Raw genomic sequence first — 27,998 nt, forward strand, 5'->3', positions numbered from 1 at the left:
GTCACTATTTGCCAATAGAAGTCTATGTAGACTGGCCCGATGAAGTGAACAGAGGTGACCCAAATCCCTAATAGAAGGCTCTGGGTAGGACCTCTTCAGGAGTTTCACAGGTTTAGCAGTAGGGACGTGCTCCATTCTATGGAAGAATTTAGTAATGATCTGTTTTTTGCTGAAAAAGGACCCTTGGTGTCCAGCACCAAGTCAAATCCAACTCTAGAAAAAAGGTCTAGCGGTATCTAAGGTCATTCATATTTAGTCTTCTGATTGACAGTGTTACTGTACCACCTACTTTGATGCACAGTGCGAGGTAGAAGACATAGCAAAAAAACCATTTGCAGTTACATGTAACTCGCATTAGAATTCAGTAACCGGCATGTACCATTCCGTTATTCCTGATCAAGTACACAGAAGCATAAGAAGAAATAAGAAGATTGAGGCTAAATATTATCCATATAAAAAGTATTCATCTAAGCTTGCTGATAGCTAGATTATTGTGGGGGTCGGGAAACATGCATTGTTTATCTAGCTCATTATCGAGATAATGTTGTCTGGGCTGGCTTTAGTTAATAAGTTCAACAGATAGTGAGATAAGATCTGTTGGGTGGAAACCTCATGTGCAAACTTGAAAGCGGTTACTTTTCAGGATAAAAAAATAACAAAAGTAGCTGATCTACAAGCTCAACACGCAGCTTGTGGATCTGATACTTTTAATGCTTTTGTGTGACGCTGTAAGGTGAGGAAGTAGGTCACTGGTTTACGAAAACAGTTTAGATAAGCTCAGGCAGAAACCTCATATTCATAGTTAACTTACATCCAGAGCATTGCAAAATAATAGCCACTATAAAATTGAGAGGGGGTACGTGTGCACCTAGGGTTACGCCGAGGTACTACAGGGGGTACTGTACATGAGCTAGAATAAATTTTACTGTTTAATGAGGGAATTTGTTTTTAACAAACTTCATGTGAACCTGCTGATCTATGTTATGCAAAACAAAAAAACTTGACTAGCACAACTGTTACTGAAGAGAAAGCAATACTTATTTTCTGTTATGCCAGGCCCATTTTACTTTTTGAACATAAAGTGGACTTGGAGAAGAAGGGTGCCATCGGGACAGGCTTCAAGCACACTCTAGAGCAAGGATTAAATGAAAAAGCCTTTATTCACTCAACAGGGCTATACATTTACAAAAACAATTAAAAGCCACCATAAACTGGACTTTTGATGTTTGATTCTCAAAGCAAAATGTAATAGGGGATACAGAAGCCCAAAACGTTTGAGAACCGCCGACCTATTGTGTACAGACAGACCGTAACAGTAAGTGCTCATTGGTCAGCTCATCCCAGGAAAAGGAGTGCTTAAGGTCACTTGAGTGTTCTTTTGTGGGGTGGAGGGGGGAAAGATGACCCAGTTTGGATATATCGGTGTATCCCTAGATGGAGATCAAGGTTCAAGGACTAAGAGAGTGTGGGATCTACTTGGTGCTGAAGGAGTGTGTGGAGTCTACTTGGTGCTGAAGGAGTGTGTGGAGTCTACTTGGTGCTGAAGGAATGTGTGGAGTCTACTTGGTGCTGGTGGCTGGCGCGTTGACAGAGAGCCGACGCGTGGCGTTAGTGACCTGTCGCTGCTGCGACAAGAACGACTGGCCGGGGGGCACCAGGGAGGTGGCACGCCCTCCCAGCCGAGACTCGATGGCCAGCTTCTGAAAGTTCAGACTCTAAAAAGAGAGAAAGTGTGTGTTGTTTTTTTCTTTTTTCCGAGAATGGAATTTGCTTACTGACAAACCAGTTCATTTTGTCGACTAGAAAATTATTCGTCGACCACCTTTTTTCACTGACAAAAACAAAACGACTACATATATTGACAATTTCTTAAAAAAATTAAAGACTAAAATGTTATAGGGAAGGAGTAGTGGAGAAGAGATCCAGTAGAACTAAAAGACAAGCTGTTTTATGTTTGGTTGTGCTCGGGTGTTGCGCTCTGAAAATAGCAGATCTACAAGCTCACAACGCGTGAGCTTGTAGTTCTGCTATTTTCAGCATGAAACCAAGTGGAATATCCGCCATCAATATGCACGCTAAAAATTGTTGACAAAATCAACTAGACAACTAAAATATGACTAAAACTAAATTAATAGGTTTGCTGTCAAAATGAACACTGACAAACATTTCAAATGTTATTGTGGTGTCGTTTTGTGAAGCTCAGAATAGAACTTGATAAATCTTTACCTTGTTGTTCCAAGCCGTCACTATCAGCTTCTCCTCGTATTCTCTCAGCTTGGCCTGTTCACATTCCCGCTAGGACCAGAGAGGAGAGGAACACACCAATTAGCCAAGACTGAAAAGGGGGGAAAGAAAGAAAAAGGGGGAAAGAAGAGAAAGAAAAGATCCGAGCACTCAAAAAGTCCACGTTTTTAATATATGGGCCTTGATATGAAAAATCTTGAAAACCACTGATTTAAGGTATATTTAGAACGTATACAAAATATGCGATTAATTTGCGATTAATCACAGTTAACTATGGACAATCATGCGATTAATCGAGTTAAATATTTTAATCGATTTGACAGCCCTATTAATAATACTAGGTGTTTACATGCATAAAGTAGATCGGTAGCAAATAGTTACACCTAATAATCAGACATTTCAAAGATACTGAGATTCCACAGTTTACAGCGGTCGAAAATACTTGCGCGCTCTGCTTGCGCACTAGTTGGCCATTTATGGCCTACTAGTGTGCAACAAGCAAGTATGCACTCAACGGAGTGCAGTTCTAGTTTGTTCTAAGTTCAAAAGGAAATGGAATTACCTCTAGACTGATGATCCTCTTTTCCCTGTCTACCAGCTGGGTCTTCAGGGAAAGAATCTCAGCCGTGGCTGGATTCAACTTGGGGTCCAAGGCCCTGATCACCTAGAGGAGAAATACCACATCTAAAATACTTCTCCATCCGACTGATTGCAAAACTACTAAGCAAGAGGAAAATATGGCTCAGGCTCTTTTAGCCCCAAACAATGCAACCAAGTGCAAAAATAAAGAAACAATAAAAGCTCACTAACATTAACACAATAGAATGCAACAGTATCTGGATTCACAAGATCCACGAAAGCTTATTGGAGACGTTGACTCACATTGCGAGCTTTCTCCAGGTACATTTTGTACCTCTCCTCCATAGCTCTCATGTCATCATCCTTCTTCTTTAGAGCAGCCATCAGCTCATCCACTCTCAGGGCTGTGAGACAAACGGGTGTCATACAGTTTACATTCATTAAAATACAATGAATTAAATGCAATCTCACGACTGAAAATGTTTCTATGACCCAATGTGTGATTTTATGAATCGGTGTGACCTTTCACACAGATTCATAAATCACACATTGGATCATAGAAACATTTTCAGTCGGCTTCAATGGAATCCTTATGATATCAGTCATGGCGACTGAGAACTTTAAGTATGCATGTAGAGTATACATAAATTATGTCCAAAGTATCACGTAAATATTTCTTTAAGTTGTTAATTGCAGACCAGTGTCATGGTCTATGTATGATAAAGCTTGTGAAAACATTTTGTGTTGGATATTGTCTAATAACAGTGCTTCTCTCAACAGACAAGTCCTGATTCATGTTTACGACTGTGGTAGCAGCATTTGGTGATGGTGCCAAACAGACTTGTAAAGGGTTATTTTTCTAAAGTGATGAAGTGAAGGTGTTATTTTCACTCACATGTCTGCGTGTTGTCTGGCTGAAGGTCCTCCAGAAGCTCTTTCTTCTTCATGATCTCATCCTGAGCCTCATTCAGCTGAACCCTGGGAAAACGCATACAAACCATAAGCTCTTTAGCACCCCCTACTGGAGAAGATGGAAACCATTACTGACACTACTTTTAGATTCAGACTATTCTTCAACAGCGACATCACTGTAGATTCCTACCATTTACTGTAGATTCCTACTTACATGTGAGCGTCAAGTTTCCTCTTCAAGTTAGACTGAAAACCAAAAAGTCATACATTTGAAATCCTTCTACATAGTAATTTGCTCAATATCAAGGCAATAGCATATATACAGCAAGTATGTGTCAGGCACACACACGCACACACGCACGCACACATCTAACCAAAATGTAAAGGACATATTATTTGGTAAACTGTAATGTCATTCAACCTCAACAGCAGCATGCTGCTACAATAATCTATCTTTTACATCCATGTGAACGTTAACACTAATTTCGACTTAATCGCATGCACATCATTTTCAATCCACTCAATCACAACCATTTTCACGTGGCTTTTTGTCAAACGGAACAAGTAATGTAATGAGCCTTTTATTGAACTCACATCATCAGGTTTGGCCGCCTGACTCTGTAAAGCCTTCTGGAGGTCTTCGACCTGCTGCTGCAGAGCAGTCATCCGCTCTCTGCTCAACCTGCAAGGATGTACAGTTTAGAGTTCATCTAGAAAGATTGTGTGCCACAGGCCTTCCTCCCGAATAAATATTCTTGGGTATTAGTGTTATAAATTAGGACTGTCACGACAACAAATGCACGTTGATGATTTAATTGCCACACAAGTACTTGCAATTAATTGTGTTTTTGAACATGAATACAACTAATGTAACTAGAAAAGTCGCAATTTTGAGAAATTAACAATAAAGAGACAATATGACGTAATGAGGCACATTATGGTGTAAATCTACAATATAGCTGAATATAGGCGGGGGTAGCGCATACAACAGTCTAATCGGAAAGGCAAATACATTTTATTTTCCTTTTTTTAAGATATAAAATGTAAAGAAGCTGGTACCTATTGTCCGTGTCCAGTTGGCTGCGTGTTCTGTGTGCCTCTTCAAGCTGAGCCTGCAGCTCGCTGACTCTCACACAGTCCTCCTGTTGCAGCCTCAGCATCTTGTTCTCATGCTGCAGCCTGATGAACTTCTCTCTGGAATTGAAACACACACACAAAGACACTAGGTTACAATGTCCAGTTCTGGCCTGGGACAGGCCAGCACTGCCCCAGCAGGTGAGTAGATAATCAAGCCAATTAGCCGTTCGCTAAGTCCCACCCAAGCCCGTTCATGGCCAATACCACGTTAGCGACGGTTATTAAGTAAGGATCCTGGTCAAGCTTTCAATGTTGGTCAAAATGGTTAAGCAGTGTCAATCAATATATTTGCTGTAGCATGTGTGGACCTCATATTTCTTACGTTATGAGCAAACTATAGTCCATTCCATGAATTATTTCACTCCGTTGTGCAGTTTAATAGTCAATATTAGAAACAAAAATAGGCTCTCATAGACTTCCATTGTAACGGGGAAACAGCTCTCAAAGTCACTCTTTTAGCACATAAGCGACCACAACAAAAGCAGATTCTGACAGGAATCAGGAAAACTCAACAATAAAACATTTCAACGTTGTAAACAGTGATATAGTGACACCACAACATCCTCCCCTAACCCCTAGGCCCTTTATCATACAACAGGTGTGGATGTGGCTTCAGTTCAGGTAGATCACTACCCATCACCACCCACCAGGCATACTTAACAGATGATGTAGTTATTGTGGCAGCTGAAGAAACACAATCTGCCGCATTCAGGCCACAATGTTCCATTTATACACTGCCATCATAGAGGCTATCCTCACCTCATCCATTGGGACACGTTGTGAGCTTGTAGAAGTGGTATGCAACACCGTAGTAAAACAAAGTATAATTCAGGTTAAATTGTCTGGTTTTGCCCAGCCATCACCAAGTGGGACATGAACAGGTTGCAGTGCATGACCTGGTCAGCCGAGAAAAACAGCTGATCATGAACTGTACATTTGCAGGGCCAGGGGCAGGGAGTAAGCAGGTGAGATCCATTTCTTCTGACAACTCTCCCTGGCCATCATCTCTTTGAAGCTCTCCCCTTTGGGGACCTTAAGAACAAACAGTTTCCCCCTGTGCATTTGCTCTATTCAACAGCTGAGCCACATACCAATACTGGATTATAACATTGGACTGTTAAGCACAGCACACGCCTTGTTCTTTCCATTTGCACTCATGCACCGTCCAAGCGCAATGTCTATATGCACAGCACCTGTAGCAGCAGAATCTGTGCTATGTCTGTGTAGTAGTTGTGCAATCCCTCAGGGCTCTATACTGGAGTCTTTCCCGTTTTCACACAACATAATATCCTCGCTGAAAACTGCCGATATCCAAGCTCACAAAGCGTTGCAACATTCATTGATCAGACACACCCCCCTCCTATAAGCCCAGTCAACTTAAAACTCTGTTAACCACGTTAGATTGTCTGCTGACTGATATTGTCCTTCTAATGCATGAGGTGGCCGTCATGTTTCCATTTAAATGTTGTTTTGAGGGGTGCTGATGATAGGAGCGCCACTCACTTCACACAAGTGTGATTTTTGTATTACCCCTTCAACCACATGAACCAAAGCGTCCCCATTATAGCTAGGGCAAACATACCATCTTTACAAGAACAAAGGGAGTCTACCAACGCGCCTCAAGCCTAAAGCGGCTGAGCCGGTGCTTCACAGGTGCAAGGACATCATGAGTTGCACAAGGAGAAGAGACTGGAGCAGCACGGTCGGCTCTAAATGTCCGTGCTGCTCCACCAACTTTACAAGCTTACAATACCAATACAAGTAAATGAAGAGGATTTTCTTTATGGAAGTAGTATACACAACACGGGCTGTACATGTTATACAGTACATGTACATCACATGTGCTAGTATTCACGTCCTAATGGCAGTTCCCTGCAGTGCATTGCACTCAAGATCAAACTTTGTGTCTACTTCTACAACTGAACTACTCACTGCCGCAATGCATAAAATAAATCACAAAAAAAAAAGAAAAGGTGATTTGGGGCTTCACAGCATGACAAATAGGTGGTGCCAAGATGTGAAAGTGTGTGTGAAGAGGATCATTTGTCTCAGCCCTGGTACAGAGTGCAAATGTGATGTCACATGAAGCATCCATTACCTGAACACAGTGGGGAGGAGCTCAGCTGCCAAGGTATCATGGCTGGGACTGCTGGAAGGAAGCATCCCTAGGAGAGATTTATGAGAGGGAAAAAAAACAAGGATACAAGTTTAGTATAGATTCTTATCACTTTAGGAGGCATTTAGCAGACACTCTTAATCCAGAGCAATTGACAGTAAACAAGGAAAACACGAGGGAATACATCAAATGCATAGAAATAGTAATCTAGGATCATAGGTAAAGCAAGAACCTATCATCAGCCTAAACTGTCCAACATCAAAAGATCAATAATCTGTACATTGAAACTACACACACACACTCTAGGATGCCAGGACCAGGTCTACAAATGACCTGGCCACATAACATGCTATTACATTTTAGAGAATTCCACGAATTCCAAATAAGCACAATGCTACTTTTATCACAGCTTTGTGCGCAGTTCTGGTGGCCAAGTCAGACGTATGCGCAAGTGCCGTTCATGCCTGCTTTGTGGCTGAAGTCACCGACTTCACCTCTGCGTTTTCAACCCAGCTTTGTGGGTCTTCGACTACTGGCCAATCACAGCTTTCTGAGAACTGCACTGAGCATGGGACGCTCGCTCTCCTTGTACTTTCCTTACCTCGATTACAGAGCGCCCACACAACTTGCCCAGCACGGAGAAAACACGGTCAGTGGCCAAAGACATCGCTGCCTGCCCTCGTTCAAAACGTACGCTTTGCGCACGTGTGTGTGTGTGTATCACTCGGACACACAATATTCACTGTGACAGACGCGTGGCGTTAGATGTACGCCGCGCAAGGTTCTAGTTACATTTTTGCCTTTGCATAAGCCTGCGAGGTCGTCGAGGCTTGGGCAAGTAGTACTGTCTGTTTGGTCTCTGTAGTGTAAAGTATGACATTGACCTGCCCTACTCTACGCTATGTGGCACTGTAAATAAAGTTGAATGATTGAGGTACCGGCGTGTTTGAGCTGGTCCTGCTGGGCCTGTGTGCATCGGAGCTCCTCGTTGGTCTCCTTCAGGGAATCTCGCTCAACGATGATCCTCTATTGATATTGATATATAGGTGAGACCAGGGGAGGAGGGGGAGAGAGAGAAGACCGACACGGTCAATGTTTATACACTGTACTGTAGTCTGCTGTGTGCAGTAAAGAGTCAGAGACAGAGATAGAATATTCTCCCCGTTGTCATTCAAAACCTGGTCTCACCTCTTTCTCCTTCATCATAGTTTCGTGTTTCTCCACAAACTTCTTCATCTCGAAGGCGAGGTTGTCCGCCCGCCGAGTCTCCTCAGACAACTTTTTGTGTATCTCCTGGATCTGGAGTGCATGCATAACATTTAAAATGAAACACATTAATGAATAAATCAGGAGGGGAAAAAAATCAAGTCCAAACTAAAACATCGGTGACACCCTCGGCCAATCAGGGCACTGCGTGCGTACGTCGCTCGGCCAATCAGAGCGTGAGTTGGCCCCTTTGACCTTTGTATTGCCTCCTTGTGGTGGTGGCGTTGCTCGGCCAATCAGGGATTGGCTGATGACGTAAACTACTATGTGTGTTTATGTAAAAACATGTTTACGTATGTGGATGACATAATCAATTTAAGTTTATAGTATATGTTTCAATAACTTGATTGGGTTCTGCTTATAGCGCAGTAGTTGACGGTGGAGAGCCGGGGCGCGAACTGAACGGTTAAGCACTGCACATAAGTTGCGCACTCTGCTCGCGCACAAGTAGGCCATTCATGGCCAACTTGTGTGTAAAGCGCAAGTTGGCAGCTCGACAGAGTGCATTTCTAGTTTTATTTTATTTGTGCCATTAACCTTATGTAAGAAATAGAGTATATCTCTGCTGTCGGGAAGAAATCAGCTAATTCCAATACAGTTACTTTTCAACAAATGGGGAGAAAAAGAAAAGGGAAAAAGAAACATGGTTTTAGAACACAATACTGCCTCATCAGCGATAGTTGGTATGGTGACTCTAGTATACATTGTCAGATACTGTACTTGAATGTGTCCTTATATTATCATCACTTTACCCCAAAACAGCTCAAGTGGAGTTGGGAGGTTTTTGACCATTAATGTGGGGGTCTTTTTCCATCAGACTTCATCATTCTAATGAATGGGGGACAAACCACCCAACTCCACAAGTTGAGTTAGGTGGTTTGACCAACAGTTTTGAGGATCCACTGTAGTTGGATAACCATTGGCTGTGTTTATTTTGGACGGACGCACAGATATGGGAATCAAACGGATGAGGTTCATTTTTATTCGCTTTTTTTATGTGGGCCTCGACACGTCATCACGCAGTACGTTTTCGTTTCCCGGAAGTGATTAAAATTCGATTTTGATGGACTTTTGATATTAAAATATACACACAAATTATGTTTTTCACCACAACCTAACACACACATATATTAACTGTATATATACTAGAATTTCGCTCATCCCAGAGTTACTTTGCCGCGCACTATGGGAAGAAGGAAATTGCGGGAGTTGACTCCACATGTAGTAACGGATGGGTTATTAGTTATTATTATGTGTCCTTATTAGTGTAGTGTAGTGTAGTCAACACGTTATGGCTCATACACACTGCCCGGTATTTGCTCCGATTATGCTGTCGGGGAGCATTTTTGGCGCTGGCCGACAAAACCCCTGATCTGACGTTACTGGTAAGGTCAAGGTCAAGGTCAAGGTAAACTTTATTGTCCACAAGGGAAATTTGTCTTGGGCTTTCACCCCAGCTACAGCCACACATAAAACATCAATGACAACAAAAATACATTACAGAGGAAGACACAACATTACACAATTGCACACATGATGTGGATAATCAGGCCTCACATAGTTACCGCTGTTTCAGAGCCTCGTTCAGCATCTTAGTTGATGCTGATACAAACGATTTTTTAAATCTAATGTACTTCCACTTTGGTTCTTTGTATCTTCTCCCAGAGGGCAGAAGTACAAACTCGCCATATAGAACATGGGTAACATCACTGACAATTTTTTGAGCCTGTTTTAATGTAGCCTGCTCATAAATAGACTGAAGAGAGGGGAGTTGTCTTACCCCTATGATCTTCCCTGCAGTCTGCACCAATCTGAACAATTTGGACCTCAGTTGCACTGAGAGATTACCGAACCAAACTGTGATGCCAAACCTGACCAGGCTTTCCAAGACTGCTCGATAGAACACTAACATAAATCTTTGGTCAACACCATGAACCCTGAGACGCCGAAGGAAGTGCAGTCTTTGCTGTAGTTTACTACAGAGACTGTCAACATGTGTATTCCAAGTCATTGAGTTGTCAATACAGATCCCCAGGTATTTATATGAGGAGACCTGTGAGATGGTCGAGTCATGGATGACCACAGGCCTGTGGTCACCAATACTCTTGGGGTCAAATACCATCTCCTGTGTCTTCTTAACATTAAGAGTTAGGTGGTTGTCATCACACCACTTAACAAAGTTCTGTACCTCTGAAAAGTAGTCAGCTACATCCCTATCCTTATCCAGAAGGGCTAAGATGGCAGTATCATCCGAGAATTTTATGATGTAATTGTTCGGGTTGCCACTTCTACACTCATTAGTGTACAGGGTAAAAAGGACAGGTGAGCTAACGCAGCCCTGGGGTGCTCCAGTACTCATGGTTCTGCTCTCTGACATAGTGCCATTGACACTGACCCTTTGTGTGCGTTTAGTTAGGAATGAATGGTACCATCTAATAATAAGCGGATGGACACTTAGGTCCCTCAACCGCTTAATTAATAAGTGTGGCTGTATTGTGTTAAACGCTGAGCTGAAATCTACAAGAAGAAGGCGTGCATAGGCTTTGTTATTGTCCAAGTGTTTCAAAAGAAAATGGTCCAAAATAGATCGTGATCTACCTTTTGGCCACGCTTAACTCAACCTTTCTTGTCCCAGGGCACACTTTTCATAGCCTAAAAATCTCGGGGCACACCTAGATATACGGTTTGTGTACACTGTATATATACCGGTGTGTATATATAGTAAATATATATAGTAAATATATATATTATATATATAGAATATATATAAATATATAGAATATTAGTGGTCCATGACATGAAAATGTTTGAGAACCACTGCTCTAAAACAACATTGGACAATGGTGTTTGACAGTCAGCAATATTGTTGCTTATTCTAGATTTATTTTCTGACTTTTTCGGATTTTCTGACTTGATCTGGCCTGTTAACATTTTCATAGACCTGGTTGCTTGTTTCCCTCTCAGTCAATGTGGCAACCCTGGTCAATGCCGTGTTGACTGTTGTGGTTCTGTATGATGATTTAGCTTAGCACACAACAGCTAGGAGGATGCAGCAGGCTGATGCCGTCATGTTTAACAGTATTTTGCGCAATTTATGTCCCCGAATTTATGGATATAAATGGAATTTATGGAATATATATATTATATATATAGAATATATATAAATATATATATATAGAATATTAGTGGTCCATGACATGAAAATGTTTGAGAACCACTGCTCTAAAACAACATTGGACAATGGTGTTTGACAGTCAGCAATATTGTTGCTTATTCTAGATTTATTTTCTGACTTTTTCGGATTTTCTGACTTGATCTGGCCTGTTAACATTTTCATAGACCTGGTTGCTTGTTTCCCTCTCAGTCAATGTGGCAACCCTGGTCAATGCCGTGTTGACTGTTGTGGTTCTGTATGATGATTTAGCTTAGCACACAACAGCTAGGAGGATGCAGCAGGCTGATGCCGTCATGTTTAACAGTATTTTGCGCAATTTATGTCCCCGAATTTATGGATATGGACTTATGGCTCCATCGCTGCCTCTTTCTTTAGTAGAAGTAGAAATGTAACGTGTTGCTGACAGTTTACCTCCCTCTCACACGCGCGCACACACACACACACACAGCTGACGTCCTCTCCCACCGACGTCAACTGTTCATTTATCTCCTTATTCATACACGCTTTGAGCTGAGAGAAGCTATAAAGCGCCTTTTAAATATGACAATGCTGTATATATATATCAGCTGCACAGTTCAGGCAAGTGTCTGTGGCATATGTAACTTTAACAAAATAGGTTTGACAGCTTAAATCCACGCGGCAGTGTTGTGTGTGTGGGGGACACGGGGTAGTGTTGTGTGTGTGTGTGTGTGTGTGCAATCAGAAGTACTGGCAGTAGCGAAATAACAAACGCGATCTGTCTAATCGTAGTAGTTAGGCACAAATTAAGTACTTTCTAAGAACAATGTTGATGTAACTAAGACATTCGCTGAGCGACCTATATTTTAAATACAGAGATTTAGAAGGAATAAGCGAAAGAGGCACTATTCCCCCTTCCGCGAGGTAAGGTTTCTCTGCGGAGTGCGGAGATCCATAGGGGAGATCACATTACAGCAGCCAAAGAGTGAGGGGGGGGCTGAGAGCTAGTGACGGCTGCGCAGATGTTGGTATGGGGGGCACATCTTTTCATTGGCTATGGGCACATCTTTTAATTGGCTAGTGCCACATCTTTTGCGCCACGTGACAACTTTTCATTGGCTAGTGCCACATCTTTTGCGCCACTTGACAACTTCTCACTTGTATAGTGAGAAGTATATATAGATATGATGATTTCGGGTGTGCCAGTACAGTACAGTGACAGTACAGTAAAGGGACGCCCACATGGTAACTGTCATTTCTCAACCATTTCGGACGTGGGGCGGCTCACCGGATTCGGCCTGGCCCCCTGGGAGCGTTCCATTTGAGCCACGGACCACCAATTGATGAGATTTAGCCTTTCAGACCCAAAATTTAGAATATTTTGTTACTGTTGGATAAGTCACAATTATTCTATATTCTCCAATTGTATAAACTTCTAAAGTAATGCAGATGTTTAACAATAATAAACTCTTGAGACTCTTAACGAAAGTTTACAATCTCATCAGTTATGATCTGTAGGGTCCATTTGGAATCCCCAACTATCCATCTTGTAGCTGGGGACCACCTGGAACCCATTCAAGGACTCAAGGACTACTGGTGGTCCCCGGTTCAAAACCACTGTGCTACACAGCAGATGACAGAGCTCTTGGCTGGGTCAAATAAAATCACCCACAGCCTCTTTTTCTGAAACGTCATCACTTTTGTGTGATCGATGGTGAAAACCTGCTACAATGGACAATGAATGCATATAAGATTACATTCTGTTACTGCATGGCTAAAGCAATGTGACTTTGACATGTACATTTGTCCACAGTCCAGAAGAGGCATTCCTTTACCAAGGTGCTTAAGTAGCAACATCTTAAGGATGCCATTATACAGCATGGTTAAAATTTTCGTTTTGTTGTCGAGTTTTCCAAACTACTATCGTTTGTGTTCAAGAATTTCTTGTTAAATGTGAACGCAAATAAAGATGTTAAGAGTGCGTCTGTGGCCCAGGCCGTAGCGTAACGGTCTGGGCACCGGACTGGTAATCCAGTCGCAGTGTGCCGCGGGTTCGACTCCCGGACCCGACACGGCCTTTACTGCATGTCATCCCCCCATCTCTCTCCCGTTTCCTGTCAGCCTACTGTCTGTCCCTTCAAAAATCAATAAAAGGCGTAAGCCGCAAAAAAAATATCTTAAAAAAAAAAAAAAAAAAGAGTGCGTCTGTGTGTGTGTGTACATTCTACCTGTTTCTTGTATGTCTCCAGCTGCGTGCGGGCAGCATTGGCCTTGCGCAGCTCCTCCTCCAAGCTGACCGTGTTGTGCATGTAGGTCATGTTCCTCTCCTCCAGGAGTTTAACCTGCCTCCTCAGGTCACCCAGATCCTCCAGCTTTCGTCTGTAGATTTCCACCGACGTCTCCAGTTTCACCGCCCGGTCCGAACAGCTCCTGTCGGTGTTAATTTCGACAGAAATCTTTGATTTAGTGTTATAGTCATATTTTAGTCATCTGAAAAGTTTGTCTTAATGTAAGATTTTAGTCGACTAAATTGATTTTGACGGACCTCGATAATGGCTGATTTTACACTTTGTGAGCTTGTAGATCGGCTATTTATCAATCAATAATGTGTCGCAGACACCAGAGCGTAACATAAAATGACTTTTCCTTTTGTTCTACTGCATCTCTTCTCCACTAGTCCCTCCTCAACATTTGTCAAATTTGTATTTGTTGATGAAATTGTCAATATATTTAGTCATCATAGCTTAGTTTTTATTTATTTTACAGGCTATTTCACGGGCACACAGAAACATTTAGTTTTGTCATTATGCTGACACACTTCACCCCCTCAACCCCAAAAATGTGCGATCATGAGAATGCAGAAGACAGTGGACAAACACACCTGAGGATGTCCAGTTCGTCTTTGAGTGTTCGGGATTCCTCTGCCAGGATGGTGAGATCGTCGTTGCGGTGCTGAACCTCAACCAACTCCTTCTCTAACTGTTCACAATGGATACGATAGTCATCCTTAGAAGCTTCAAGCCTAAGAGACACATACAAGCATGCACACACTTAAGTCTCTTTGAGGGGTGTTATAATATATTAGACATATTGGAGCACAACCAAGTATAAATCAGGCTTTAGAGATTCAGTATATAGTGTACACACCTAGTCAGGGGCCTTGAGAGCCATAGTCCTATAGTTACTTTTAGTGCCGATCACGTCATTTTATCGGATCAGGAAAAATCGGGACATCCCTAGTTACTTTGTCTGTAGGCTACGCCATGTGGCCACTATGATGTTTTCATGTCAAGGACCAATTAATTAATATGCATTTAGATCTACAAGCTACAAGCATCGTGACGGATTGCAAGCTTAATGATCATCTATTTTCAAATAGCTGACATAGGGTTTGATGTGTAAAACTGATGCCGATGCTATATTATTTAGCTGGGGACGCCCAGGAAGCCCGTCACTGGAACCCACTTGAAGTTCTCTTCCTGCATGGCCTCCAGTTGTAGCTGGAGCTGGCTGTGTTTCCTTCCAGAGGGTGTGCTTGGGTCGTCCAATGAGTCCAGCTGATTGGCGCGGTCCGTTAGAACGTCGTTCTCAGCCAGCAGGCTGTTCCGTTCCTCTTGGAGGCCGGTGACCTGCCGAGGTACGAAAATGTTTGAGTCATTTTCTTTTTGACTTGCAGTCACGTTTTGGATTCAAACTACATTGTACTGGTTCTCAACCTTTTCAGGCCATGACTCCCTAAAACACTCAAATTTGAACTGGGCCACCCGAACATGGAATTGTAGGAGTTGAGGCATTATATTTTGTTGACTCGATTCCACTGATAAATAGTGAAAACTAGTAGATCGGCTATTTTCACAATTTTTGCTTCTTTCTTATATTAGACAATTTGGCCAATGTTTGTCAAGTTTTAGTATAGTTTTTTGGTTACATTTGATGCAGTAATGGTCTTTTTCTTTTGAGGTTTAAAAAAAAAAAAGTCTTAAAAGTCCTTATTGGCTTTTCACTATCATCTGGGGACCACCCCAAAATCATATGGGGTCGACCCACAGGTTGAGAACCACTGCAGTGTAAAAATAACACCATTGTCTCAAGTCAGTGAGGATGCATTGTTATTAAGTTCCTTCTCCTTTCTTGGCCAATTATTTCATGCAAAGCAACACATGTGCAGCAGGTCAGCATTGAAAGACTGCAGACTGCAGACATCAATTACAGATGACTCTCCTCTCCATAGCTGTTAAACAAACAATGTAGTTATTACAGCCTGGAAGCCGAACACAAGCATCTTAAGCAAACATTAATACACATGGCTGGTTAGTTCCACCTCTCGCCCACTGTTCACTACATTGTCACTTACATCGTCTGGAGATTTTTAATACAAATGAATGTAAAACATGTGCATAAAATAGATGCAGTCATTAAAGCTTAAGAAATTCAATTCAAAAGGAATGCCTTCCTTGCGGCTAGCCTCTTTAAATGTGAACCATACAGTGCCAGGGGTCCAAAAAGCACTACTTGTCACCATTAGATCCACCACAAATCCAGTAGGTACATATTAGAAGAGCAGAGCATTTTAATTACATACAGAGTGTGTTATGTTTGAGCAAGATCCCAAGAGAGCCTTCGGTTAGGTGGGTTAGTTAGTTGAAGGTCAGTGAGTTGGGCTGACCACTAGCCCGGCACCGAGTTAAGTAGTTTGGCTTGACGGTCGGCCATGTTGAACTTACCTCACCGCGACCACAGGAGCGCAAGACCGGAGACAAAACACATTAATCTGTCGAGAGTCCAGGGCAAGATAGCATCAGAATGTGCCTGCGTCTTTACCTTTAGTTTGTCTGCACTGCACAGAGGCATGAGAACAGAGGGCTAACGCTCGTGCTCTCCAATTCCCCTCAAGGCTGTGGGGACACTCACTCACTGCGCAGGGCAGAGTGGAGGGCTCGGAGCTTAGCCTGATCTGTAAAATGACAGCTCTTCTGCCACACCAACTTCAAACAATGGACTCAGCATCAGTGTATTACACAGCTCCGGTTTATACTGTACGGTACCACAGAGAGAGAGTGTGTGTGTGTGTGTGTGTGTGTGAGAGAGAAAGAGAGAGAAAGAGAGAGACTGTAACAATTTGTCTTGACAGGAACATATGGGGACAAGTTCAACACCTACTGTATTCTGAATTAGGCATGTGCAAACAATAAATAAAAGAACAAACAGCCATGAGGTACAGAAAGCGTGTGTGTATCATCTTGGTATTCACCTGAACATCCAGCTCCCGACAGCGCTGTGCCAGCATCTCCTTTTCTGATGAAACCTCTGAGAGTTCCTCTAGTGCCTTTTTCAGCTGTAGACAGAGCAAAACGTGATCTCACATTACTAATAGAGCAGCAGTGGTTCAAAGGTTCTCTCACTCGGGACCTTCGCTACAGTATGAGGTCATGACCCAAGATAATATAAAGCAATGTCCTCCAATCCAACATGTTTTTAGTTCACGACTCAATTTTAAGTCACAACCAGGCCAGGCCTTTCATGGAGGCCATGAAGGCCATAGCCACTGCTAGACCTGTCACAATTATTACATAATTATCTAATCGCAATTGACATAAGCTCGATTATTGATTGCCTAATTGCCATAATAATTTCCATGTTGAAAATGTTTCATATATTTAATAGTGGAATTAGCAGATCTATAAGCTCAAAACCCAGTGTGGCTAGTGTCCTTGATTCCCAGCGTGCCTTCTTTCCCGTCAATAAGGTTTTTTTTTTAAGACACTTTTGTTGAGATTCTGAATTATAGGTTCCCCTGACTCCCCATACCCATGTTCAAACAAGTCTAGTTACACTGAATAGCCCAGGGCTGAACGTGCATGAACTTATGACTCGGAGTTTGCACAAATAACTGGTCATTTGTAAATATCAAGATATATAATTTTCTTCAATAGTTATACTTTATATCAAAAATGTAATCATCTGTAACATTTACATTTAATTAATCCTTTCTATAATTGTTTTAGTATTTAGTTGATGGCCTTGCTGCGCTGGCATTCGTCTTATCTAAAACAAATTGATAAGAGCAAAGGCTAAGTGGCCTTGCCCCAAAAAAACATGAAAATACACCCAGGCCTGGTCATGACCCACATGTTGAGAATAAACTAGACCAAAACAAAGGGGGCTTTAACCATTAATGAACATGCCTATTGCACTGATTATATGTTTACAACATGCAATGAAAAGGATTTGAGGAATTGAATTACAACCAGAACAAGGACCATGTATTCATTACAACGAGTTCAGTCATTCAGTTCACACTCATTGTGGAGAAAATAAGTTACAGGAGTGCTACTGGTATCCCTCAGACCACCTCATGGAAGGGATAATGTTCGAGAGAAGAAAATATGGCAAAAGAAAAGGCGTAATTATTTTTTTCCAGGTCCAGGTACTCGAGGTGGATTTTCTAGGTAAAAGGCCTTTATTACATTTTGGCTACAGAAATTTAAAAACACCAATGCGTGTCAGTTTGCGACTTCTTCAGGGTGTGATGGGCGGGAACCCCTTTTGGTGTTTTAAGAATTCTGTTCTACTTTAGCTATTGAAAAACGTTTTTAACTCAAATCTTTGCTTCTTTGCTTCAAATCGAGCTCCCTGGAACAACATATTTTCAGATGGGGGTCGGCGGCCAATTACGCAATTGTTTGAGAACGACTGACATAGAAACATGAGGTTTTTCAGAAAACTGTCAGGATTTGTAGAATCGAACTAAGGTGTAAATGGGTTAATAACACCAACCTGCAGCTCCGCGTCCCCAGGCTGCTCCGCCCCAAACTGGGCCATGTTCTCGTTACTCATGAGCTGAGGAGGAAACATGGCACTGGATTAACTACATGGACACATTTCAAACTAAAAGTCCTCCATTTACTTTTCACAAACGCATAGATACACTTCAGACATGGCAATGGATTTAACACATTGGTTTAGAACAGTGGTTCTCAAAAATAGAAGATATACAAGCTCACAGCTCGTACTGGTATATGCTGTGAGCTTGTACACCTGCTATGTTATGAAATAAATTGAAATTTTGAAAGTGTTTGAAAAACCTTTTCATATCAATTTGGAGGAATTGGTGGAATCTGCCTCAAAAACATTTGAAATAATAATTCAAAGAATCATAATAGATAGAGAAAAACATATTTACTCATGACCTATAAAATGTCCCTGCGACCTAGTGTTTGGGACACACATTTCCACTTCAAAGCTTTACTGACCTCTTGAATGGCTGTCATGACAACATGCTGCACAGACTCCTCCAGGGTCATAATGATCTGGATGTATTCTGGGGGTCAAAGAGAGGTTCAGAGTAGACAGACAAACACTTTATATGTCCACACGATAGACTTTAGCTATAATGTATACCAGGGGTATTCAACTAGATTAGGCCGGGGGCCACAACTGTAGAATGATTGTGTGTGGGGGGCTGCACGCACACACACACACACGCCAGCAGTATTCTAATCTAAAGTGACTGGTGTCTGTCTCGTTTCTCTCCAAAAGCCTTTGAATGATTAGGGATTACTGTTTTGATAATCTCACACTTCATATAACACACACCATAAATAATACAAAATAACTGTCAGGATTTAGAAGGCATTAACAATTCAGATGATTGGTCATCATCATGTCCATCCTCGACCTCCACTGACCTAATGAATTCTCTCAAGAACAGATTCTGAGCTACACTACTGAATCTGTCCGCAGGGCCATTCAGAACGTGTACACATTGTTGACAGTGGGAATGAAAACACAGGCACACCACAGGAAGTGGAGAGCTGAGGGCAGGCCAACATCCTGTTATACACATTCTATTGAGGGCTGCCCCCAGAGGCAAATTCAAAGGAAATTGAATTTGAAAACAGTTTTTCCTTTTTTGCCGATGGGTTCCCAGATTGAATGACTTGAGCCAGACCGATATAACAGTTGTGACACGATTTAATCAATTCTAGGTTTTTCAAATTGATAACACTTTGTACTTTTTGACTAAATCAAACATCAGTAATAAGGGGAGTCGACCGACCACCAGTGGCCCAAAAATGTGGCGCTGGTCGCCGGGCTCTACTAATGACTAAACATGTGACACTGTGTCCTCTGTAGTCTCCAGTGAGGGCACCAATCTGGGTCTGTCTTTGTCACTGGCTTGGCAGGGCAATAATGAGGCATTGTTGGACTGAGAAATTCAAGAAGCCTGGCTGGGATTTTGATGACCACATGTCTCCTTTATTCAATTATGTACAGTGCATGTACAGATGTGTGAATATCCATATATGCATTTTCTGTATGCATGCTTCAAGCATGTTAATTGTGCATGTCCGTCTGTTGTGAATAGAAATTGTTGTTTAGAAAAAGATTATAGGCCATTTTCAGTGTTTCAGAGTTACTTAAAAATGGTAACGGAGGTGGTAGCGCAGTGGTAAAGTCCTTGCCCACCACCACAGAGATTGTTGGTTCGAAACCTTAGAATCCACGTGGTGCATCCGGCTTTGTCGGGCATCTATGCGAACACAATCGGCCCGCGTTCGGGGAAGGGAAACCGGCCGGGGTGGGTGATTTTGTCATGGTTATTGCATATACTCCTACTGGCTGGACGGCACCTGTCAGCAGGGAGTGTTGGACGGGAGGAGTAGGGCAAAGGCATACATCCTCCCGATGGGGCTCCTCACTGGCAGGTGAGTCAGTAGGATAGATCAGTGACAACACAGAAATGTGTGCTGTGGGGAGGATTTAAAAAAAGGGGGTAAAAATAATTGGCTACTCCAAATAAAAAAAGGGAACTAATGGTACAAAATGCCAATAATGAAATCAGCATCCTACTGTACGTTTTCTCCTCACACGTATAAGTGTGTGTGTGTGTGTGTGTGTGTGTGTGAGCCTTGTACCGCCGGGTTAAGCAAATATCACTGGATTGGTAATTAAGAGCCAATCTACATCGACACGTTGTAAGCTTGTAGATTGGCTATTTTAACTATTCGAAAATGTTTTTCAAATGAGTAAAAAAGGCAAAGTAGTTTAGGGATAAGGGGGTTTAGCATGCACACAAATAGAGCCTAGTGTTTGCATTTTGTTGATGACATGCATTAGTGTTGTATATGCCATGTTGATGGTCCCCAGGACTTTGTTATCCCTTTAGCTTTACTTACTGTAACACATGCTGGTTACATTGCTGACTAATAAAAGTATTCAATCAAACGAACCTTGTTTGCGTTCACTACTCACGGCACAGCCCAGTATGAGCTGTAGCAGCCTGCCCAGCTCCACTGGGTCTGAGTGCTCGGCCACCTTGGCCAGGTCTGGCAGGCGGAAGTCTGAGGTCTGCTGGGCAAGGATCTTGTGGAAACAGGAGAATTATTCTTATTTGAAGTCATACGAAATCATGATAACTAATTTATTTTTAAATGTTCATTTATCGTTGCCGTCGGGCAGAAACATCTTATCTCCATAGTTCAACTGTTAAAATATTTTCTTTTGTAAATTAATGCTCTCCTACTTCATCATACAAGTGATGTGTCACACACAGGCCTACCAACTCTCACGCATTCAGCGTGAGACTCACGCATGAGACGTCTTTCACACGCACTCACGCCACACCCACCATTTCTCACGCACGCACAATACGCACCCCGAGGGGGGCATATAATGTGCCAAAAAAGCCAAGCCGGCTCTCATAATAACAGTTTTCTCCGCGGCTCCGCGCGCCCATGTGTGCGTCCTCACAAACGGCAGAGTAGCCGTTCTGCATGAGATAATGCAGTGCTGTTATATGCAGTAGTGTAACCTCCAACTCGTCAGCAGGGTCCCTGACTGTGACGCATGGAAATGAGCCATGCAGAGTTTAACATCGCTTCGAAATATTTTTCATGGAAGACAATATAGCCTCCACAACAAGTGACTATCTCTCTTCTATATATATATTTGGTGTGTGGCGTCTCTTGCGCGAGATGAGGAACGGTGCCAGACGCACATTATAGTGTGTGTGTGTGTGTGTGTGTGTGTGTGTGTGTGTAGGGGGAGGGGCCGCATCGCGACTCGTTAGTTCTGTTCAGAGAGAGAGAGAGAGACCACAACTGACTGACTGACTGACTGAGAATGTTCCACTGAGGTGGGTGATTAATTTGTGATGTAGTCTGTTTTATCACATCAGAATACGTTTTTATGTAAACCAATATGGATATTTAATAGAAGACATAGGCACACATGGAGAAGGTGCACCATATGACCAATAGGAGACTGACCATCTCTTCACCTAGTGCAAGTCTTTCACTCATTTTGTTAAATGCTATTATTCAAAATGTATGTATTATTCAGCATCATATGCAGATATCATTTTCTTTTGCAGTTTAAACAAAAACAATATATCCACAAATATGTTGATGTGGCATATACAAATATATGTTCATATAGGCCTATTTTAGGATTTTTTTGAGTGGTGCAACCACTCCCTTTCGGAGCTATGTGTGTGGCTGGCTGGCTGGGTCTGAGCATGAAAACAGCACACCGGAACCGGCCCGGCCCCCCGGGCGCGTGTGTTCATGGGGGTCTGGATGTTCTGGGGAGACCCCCGGGGACCCCCACACAGAGTTGCATCACTCACTTTTTTTTCTAGGGTTGGATGTCTGTATTCCTCTAAATCAATGTTAAAAAAGGCCAAATCAACATTAAAAAAAGGCCACTTTTTTGCGTCGAGCGCATTAAAACACTAAAGTCTCACTCTTGGCTTTTTCTGAAAGTTGGCAGCCCTGGTCACACAGAAATAGTGAAAATAGCCGATCCACATGCTCAACGTGTTGTGAGCTTGTACATTAGCTCTTTTCACTTAAAAAAACAAAAAAAAGTGTAGCCAGACAAGTCTGGAACTACACCTCCCGAAATCTGAGTAAGGAAGCTGCCATTTCCGTTCACAAAAATATATTGTAAATATCTTTAAATTATATTTTTTTATTTCATTTTCTGCTAAGCAACAACCTATATATGTTTAGGTGATTTAAATTTACATTAGGATAAATGTGCGCGACTATAAAGACTAAACGGAAGTGGGGAGGAGTCTCCACTGCCGCTTTATATTTTACTCATGATAGAGCTTCCGTTGCTCCAGACTGTATGACGGAAGCATTTGAAAATTGCAGGAGGCAACAGTCTGACTAAATATTAGGCTACAAGGTTTCCATCTGACGGTGATAAATACAACACAGTTCACTAGTTACCTCGTTATAATAATTTAAAATCATCTGCAGGATCTTCTTCAGGTTGTTCATCTGAGGAGATAAAAGTTTGTAGACGAGTAGGAATCAAAACCAGGGAATTACAAGTTTTCATACGTTCAAGTTAATGGAACAGTAATTGCAAAATAAAAGTCCCTTGTCTCTCATATATATATGTTTTCCTGTTTATTGTTGTGGAAATGGAAATATAAATGACAGAAAGCGGATATACTAGTATATTAGTTTTGGAATGTTTTTTGTTTTCTAATGCATTTAGTATAGCCATGATGTGATGTGAGCATTTGTAGGCCTAGCCTACACTTTGAGTTAAACGAACACTGGCTTTTGGCCATGTAGACTGCAGTCCCCCAGGAGGAAGTCACTGGAGTGGGAAGTCTGGAACACTCTGGTGGTGCTGTTGCCCCTGCGACCCCAACTACGGATAAGCAGTTGAAGATGGATGGATGAATGGAGACTGGGGTCCCAGACTCCCAGTCCAGAGATGAAAATCATAATGAAATGGCCTAGGCTACTTTCTATCAATTTAATTTGGGGGTCCTTGAAATTAAAATAGCTGAGAATCAATGGGTTAAACTGTAGACTATAGTTAATTCAGAAAATACAATAATGGCACATAAGCATTTTTGAAACAGGGCTTGGTTTAGAAAAGCCTATATTTTGCGCTAAAGTAATTATTGAATAACATTTAAATGTAGGTTTTAAGGCTAGAATGACATTGTAGTGGACTGTAGTGAGAGGCGAGATTGTCTCTCGAGATTGTCTCTCCTTCAGTGTTTTGGTTCGTACCTGGAGTTGTGCATTATCTCCGCTGTGCACAGCAGAACTGTCTTTATATCCATGGTCGTTTTCAGTTGCTTTCCATGTGCGACACAAAAGTACCATGTGTTTGTTTTGGTAATAGCCTACTGCAGGCGCAGCCATGCTGATTCACGTAATCACGTAGGACAAAATGAAACCAGCCGGACCAACGTTAATGGATTAATGCACGTACTGTAGGACCCGCAACTGTCCACAAGTTGCGACGGACCCGACGGTAGAACATGCGTGATTCTTGCAGCGAGCTGATAGCTACACACTAGTAGTGTGTGTGTGTGTGTGTGTGTGTGTGCATGCGTGCAGAGGAGGGAGGAAAACTGGACGAGGCGTGTGTGTGTGTGACTGTGCAGTGTAGCTACAGAATCAAACCACTTGTCGTTGTCAACCCAACTACAATACACAAGCTATCTCTCTGGTGTTGTTCAATCATGACTGTGTGCTACAGTGACAGATTTGTTATGCTAGTCTGGACGTTCCTGAGCCGCATGCACGGGTGCATGTTAGGGGGAACACCAACATGCGTTAATTGCGTTAAATATTTTAACGCAATTAATTAACGCCGTTAACGCGTTATTTTTGACAGCCTTAATATATATATATATATATATATATATATATATATATAATTTTTTCACAGACACCATCGAACTTAACAAGAGTACCAGTGGTAGAAAAACAGGACCGGGCAGCTGACCTTGCGGTCGTAGCCAGCATGTGACCCTGGAGCATGTAGTACTTTATAGTCTTTAATGCTGCAATAATAATTTTGTGAATGAAGTAGTTTCCTTGAGAATATATATAATGATCTCCATTGTATCAACATCAGTGACGACAGAAGAATCTAAACCTTTTTCAGCTGATTAGTGTGCTTACGTTCTCATGCTTCTTGACTGTGTTTATTTTTAAATCATATATTGTATACATGTAGGAAATTGTATTGCCCATGTGACTTGAGTATCACAATAGATTGTAGATCGTAGTCTGGTCTAGTCTAGGTCTGGTCTAGATTCAGTTAAACTTCGTTGTGGTTCAACAAGTTGTGTGTACCACACGACAACCTGGGTAAGAATGCGCCTGATGACCCATGTCACCTGCACTCAATATCGTCACCATTATTCTGTCTCTTTGTACTGTGGAATAAGCTATGCACACGCAGATCCGACACACCAAAGGTCCGACGTGCGGAAATCACCCGTCGCTCTCGAACATGCGTTGCTCCGATATGCGCTGCTCCGTGCTTGCGGTTATGGCTAGGGGATTGGGTAAGGTTGTCAGTCTAATGACAGTCGGACCTATAGAGGGTATGCATGTGACATCATCATCAAACCCGGAAATTATGCAGGAATGCCTACCGAGTGGCAAAAAACTACTTTCTGGCCTTGACAGCCCATACATCCAAACAGAAAAGTCCTATCTGATTGCATTAAACATCATTAGACAATGTTAAACTCACTTTGCCTGTTGCTTTGCCACTCGATGTGCCATTCACTTTAAGCTTGCGCATACCCTCTAGTCTATAGTATGTCGGAACTAAAGCCTGTAGCGGCAAAATAAAGCTCAGATGCCACAAGGAGTCTGCATATAAAGATTGTGATGACAGATGGACTACTACAGTATATGATGAGACAGCACTGTTCTGTACCTTCAGTCTCCAATTGTCCCCTGTATCCGTTTTGATACGGCTCAGCCATGCGTCAGTGAACCATGCTGGGTCTCTGCAACACACACACACACGCACACACACAAATCAATAAAAATAACATTTATCACAGCATATGCATGTCATTAAGAAGCAGAAGACCCTGTGTTGAGAGTAAGAGTGACTTTATGTGTTGGCAGAGAGACATATTGGCCCCCGCCCCAAGACACATTTCCCTGACTGGACTAAAATACCCGGCTGCAGTGTATAGTTGCCGTCAGGCAGAAACCTTGCAACTCTTCATAATTCAACTTCTCTCCGTATTTCAAGTTTTCCTGTTTTTTCGTAAAATGAATGCATTACTTTGTTATACTACAGTCACACAAAATAGCCTATTTACAAGGCGCATTTTAGTTTTTCTTAAAGTGATAGCGATTCAATTTGTCTGTGCGTTTGATAAATATGTAACCAATGTAACATTAACGAGAGATCGTGACTAAATAACAACTACATTTGATCCATTAGGAACACAGGGTTGTTTTGTTTTTACTTCCTGAAAAGTAGCAGTTTCGAACATACAAGGTTTCCATCATAGGCAAGATGAGAGTAAAACATGTTTATAATGCACCTGCAGTATAGCAGTAGTATATTATGATTAATGGAGTGAGAGAGAGATAGTGTTTGTGGGTGCGTTCTCTCACATCTGATGCAGTGCCTCCGACATTGCTGCTCCAGTGGTCAGTTCCTCTGCTGCTGTGCAGGGTGCGAGGGTGTTGAAAGTCTGGAGCTGCAGGATGGACAGAGTTGATTAGGAAGGAGACACAGAGAGAGAGACAGAGACAGAGAGAGAGAGAGAGAGGACACTTCTGGAGACTAAAGCAGGGGTCTTCAACATTGTTCAGGACAAGGAAGGACCATTTAGCTGAGAGAGATGCAAGGACCCCCCACTTCATGCTCTGTGTGTACGCTCTACTGGCCACTTTAGGCAACACACACACACACACACACACACACACACACACACACACACACACCCCCCCCCCCCCCCCCCCACCCCTAATGGTTATGTTTGTATTCCTATTTGTCAATTTGTACATGTTTAGGCTACATTCCACTAGCCTGCAATCTCCGACTTTGGGTGTATGCGACCGACCCTGTTTTCTGTTCAATTAAGCACTAACAAATTAACACTGCATTCATATTCATACATTAAAAAGAAATGGTCGGGTACTGTCCAGTTATGGGTGCTGAACCACTGGGTAGAACGCTGCAACTTAAGACTAATTACAGGCCCAGTGTAAAATTGCATGGCGATGCATGGCCATCTACTGTATGAATGTGCATGCAGAAGAATTAGGTGAAATGTACCAGAGCATGTGAGATTGGATAGGGGAATATCACAGGGCCAATTATTAGCCTATACATGCAGAAAGATAAGTGTCGCACAGCAGCCAGTGCATCCCTGGGGAGTTTTCACCACAACAATCAGATATTCCCTTTGGGGGAAAAGCAGGGGTGTAAAGACAATGGAGGTTTAATAATTGGTGGAAAGGCAGATTTAAGAATGTATGGATGTGTATGCATAGATGGATGGATCATGCATGAGGGATAGATGATACTGTACTGCAGGTAGTAGAGGTATGGATAGGTGGAATTAAAGAATGGATGGACTGACCAGGCAGATGGATGCATTATTATGTGGATGTTAGGATGGATGGATATAGCCTAGGTGGGTGTGGGTGCATGGACTATAAGTCACCAGAACTGTGCTATGAATGTGATGATACTAAAGCCACAGATGTATCCAAGAGAAGGTCTAAATAATTCAACTAGCAGTTATTGTGTGTGTGTGTGTGTGTGTGTGTGAGAGAGAGAGAGAGAGAGAGAGAGAGAGAGCGTGTGAGTGAGGGTTACTAAATATAAGGTTCCCCTCTCAACTCCAAAGCGTGGTTAAAGTTCAAGTAAACGTCAAAATAATGTCACAGACACCTCACCTTCATTCATATAAACTACAAAAACAACAACAACCTATGAGTGGTGGTGTTGTCAAATGCACAGAATACTAGCAGGGGAACCATAGACGTGAAGTCTATGATAGACTTCACCCTGCTAAAGGTTTGGTTTAAATCAATGATTTGCCGAGTGCAGATTGCTTACTGTTGCTAATGAGTGAACTCACAGTTGATATATTACAAGATCCAATGGAGTGACATTCCACAAATGTCTCCCCCGGGTTAATTAGATTAGCTCTAAATCGGATGAGGATCAACTGAATTATAAGGATATGTGCCGTCTTTGTTTTTATGGTAAATGTATAACGTTATTTAGCCTAATACGCACAATGCACAGGAAGCATAGTCTATAGTACTTTACTATATGTTACGTTGCGCAATTCTAATGCATGATTAATGAATAATGTAAACACACAAGGGGTCGAAAACGAAAAGGTATAACAATAATACAACCATGGGTCAGTCATCATATGTCCTCATTGGTATAGGATCAGTTCCATGGAGTATTTGCTGACAGAATACGATCAGGTGAATCCGTAGCCTTAATCACACGACTTGAGAGATAATAATACTCACCCATATTACAAGACTGTCACACAGGGCCGTTTTGTTTGTGTCCATTGCTCACCCCCCACCCGTGTGTGAAGTGAATAATGAAGTATTATTTGGTCCACCTGCTGTCAACAAAGCTCCGCTGCATTTCAGACAAATTCAGTAATCAGTATTTATGTGAGTTCACCTGCCGAGAGGTATAGCTCCCTAACGTAACGTCAAATGCGTAAATGTAACGATATGTCGAGGTCGCTCCGCGCGGAAAACAACGCAAAAAGACTACGTGAATTACACCTTCCTCCGCCGGGCTAGGGCACCGACCCGACGGGAGAAA

At 42.2% G+C, this 27,998-nt stretch overlaps 1 protein-coding gene across 1 annotated transcript; it reads right to left on the minus strand.

The window, feature by feature from the left end:
- Positions 1-1,141: 1,141 nt before the first annotated feature.
- hook1 (hook microtubule-tethering protein 1) lies at positions 1,142-27,779 on the minus strand. The gene is made up of 22 exons (XM_083766588.1): positions 27,689-27,779; positions 25,802-25,887; positions 25,104-25,176; positions 22,628-22,678; positions 20,621-20,753; positions 18,641-18,708; positions 18,165-18,227; positions 16,639-16,722; positions 14,853-15,016; positions 14,269-14,409; positions 13,616-13,817; positions 8,177-8,287; positions 7,927-8,014; positions 6,971-7,037; positions 4,795-4,929; positions 4,330-4,417; positions 3,950-3,981; positions 3,719-3,801; positions 3,127-3,227; positions 2,807-2,908; positions 2,227-2,295; positions 1,142-1,715 (listed from the first exon to the last, which is right to left on the minus strand). Exons 1-22 carry the CDS (start codon positions 27,731-27,733, stop codon positions 1,560-1,562), a joined length of 2,142 nt encoding a protein of 713 aa, XP_083622714.1. The 5' UTR covers positions 27,734-27,779; the 3' UTR covers positions 1,142-1,559.
- Positions 27,780-27,998: the final 219 nt, after the last annotated feature.

This window comes from Protomyctophum parallelum (assembly GCF_964188405.1).
Source record: "Protomyctophum parallelum genome assembly, chromosome: 6".
Taxonomy (NCBI): domain Eukaryota; kingdom Metazoa; phylum Chordata; class Actinopteri; order Myctophiformes; family Myctophidae; genus Protomyctophum; species Protomyctophum parallelum.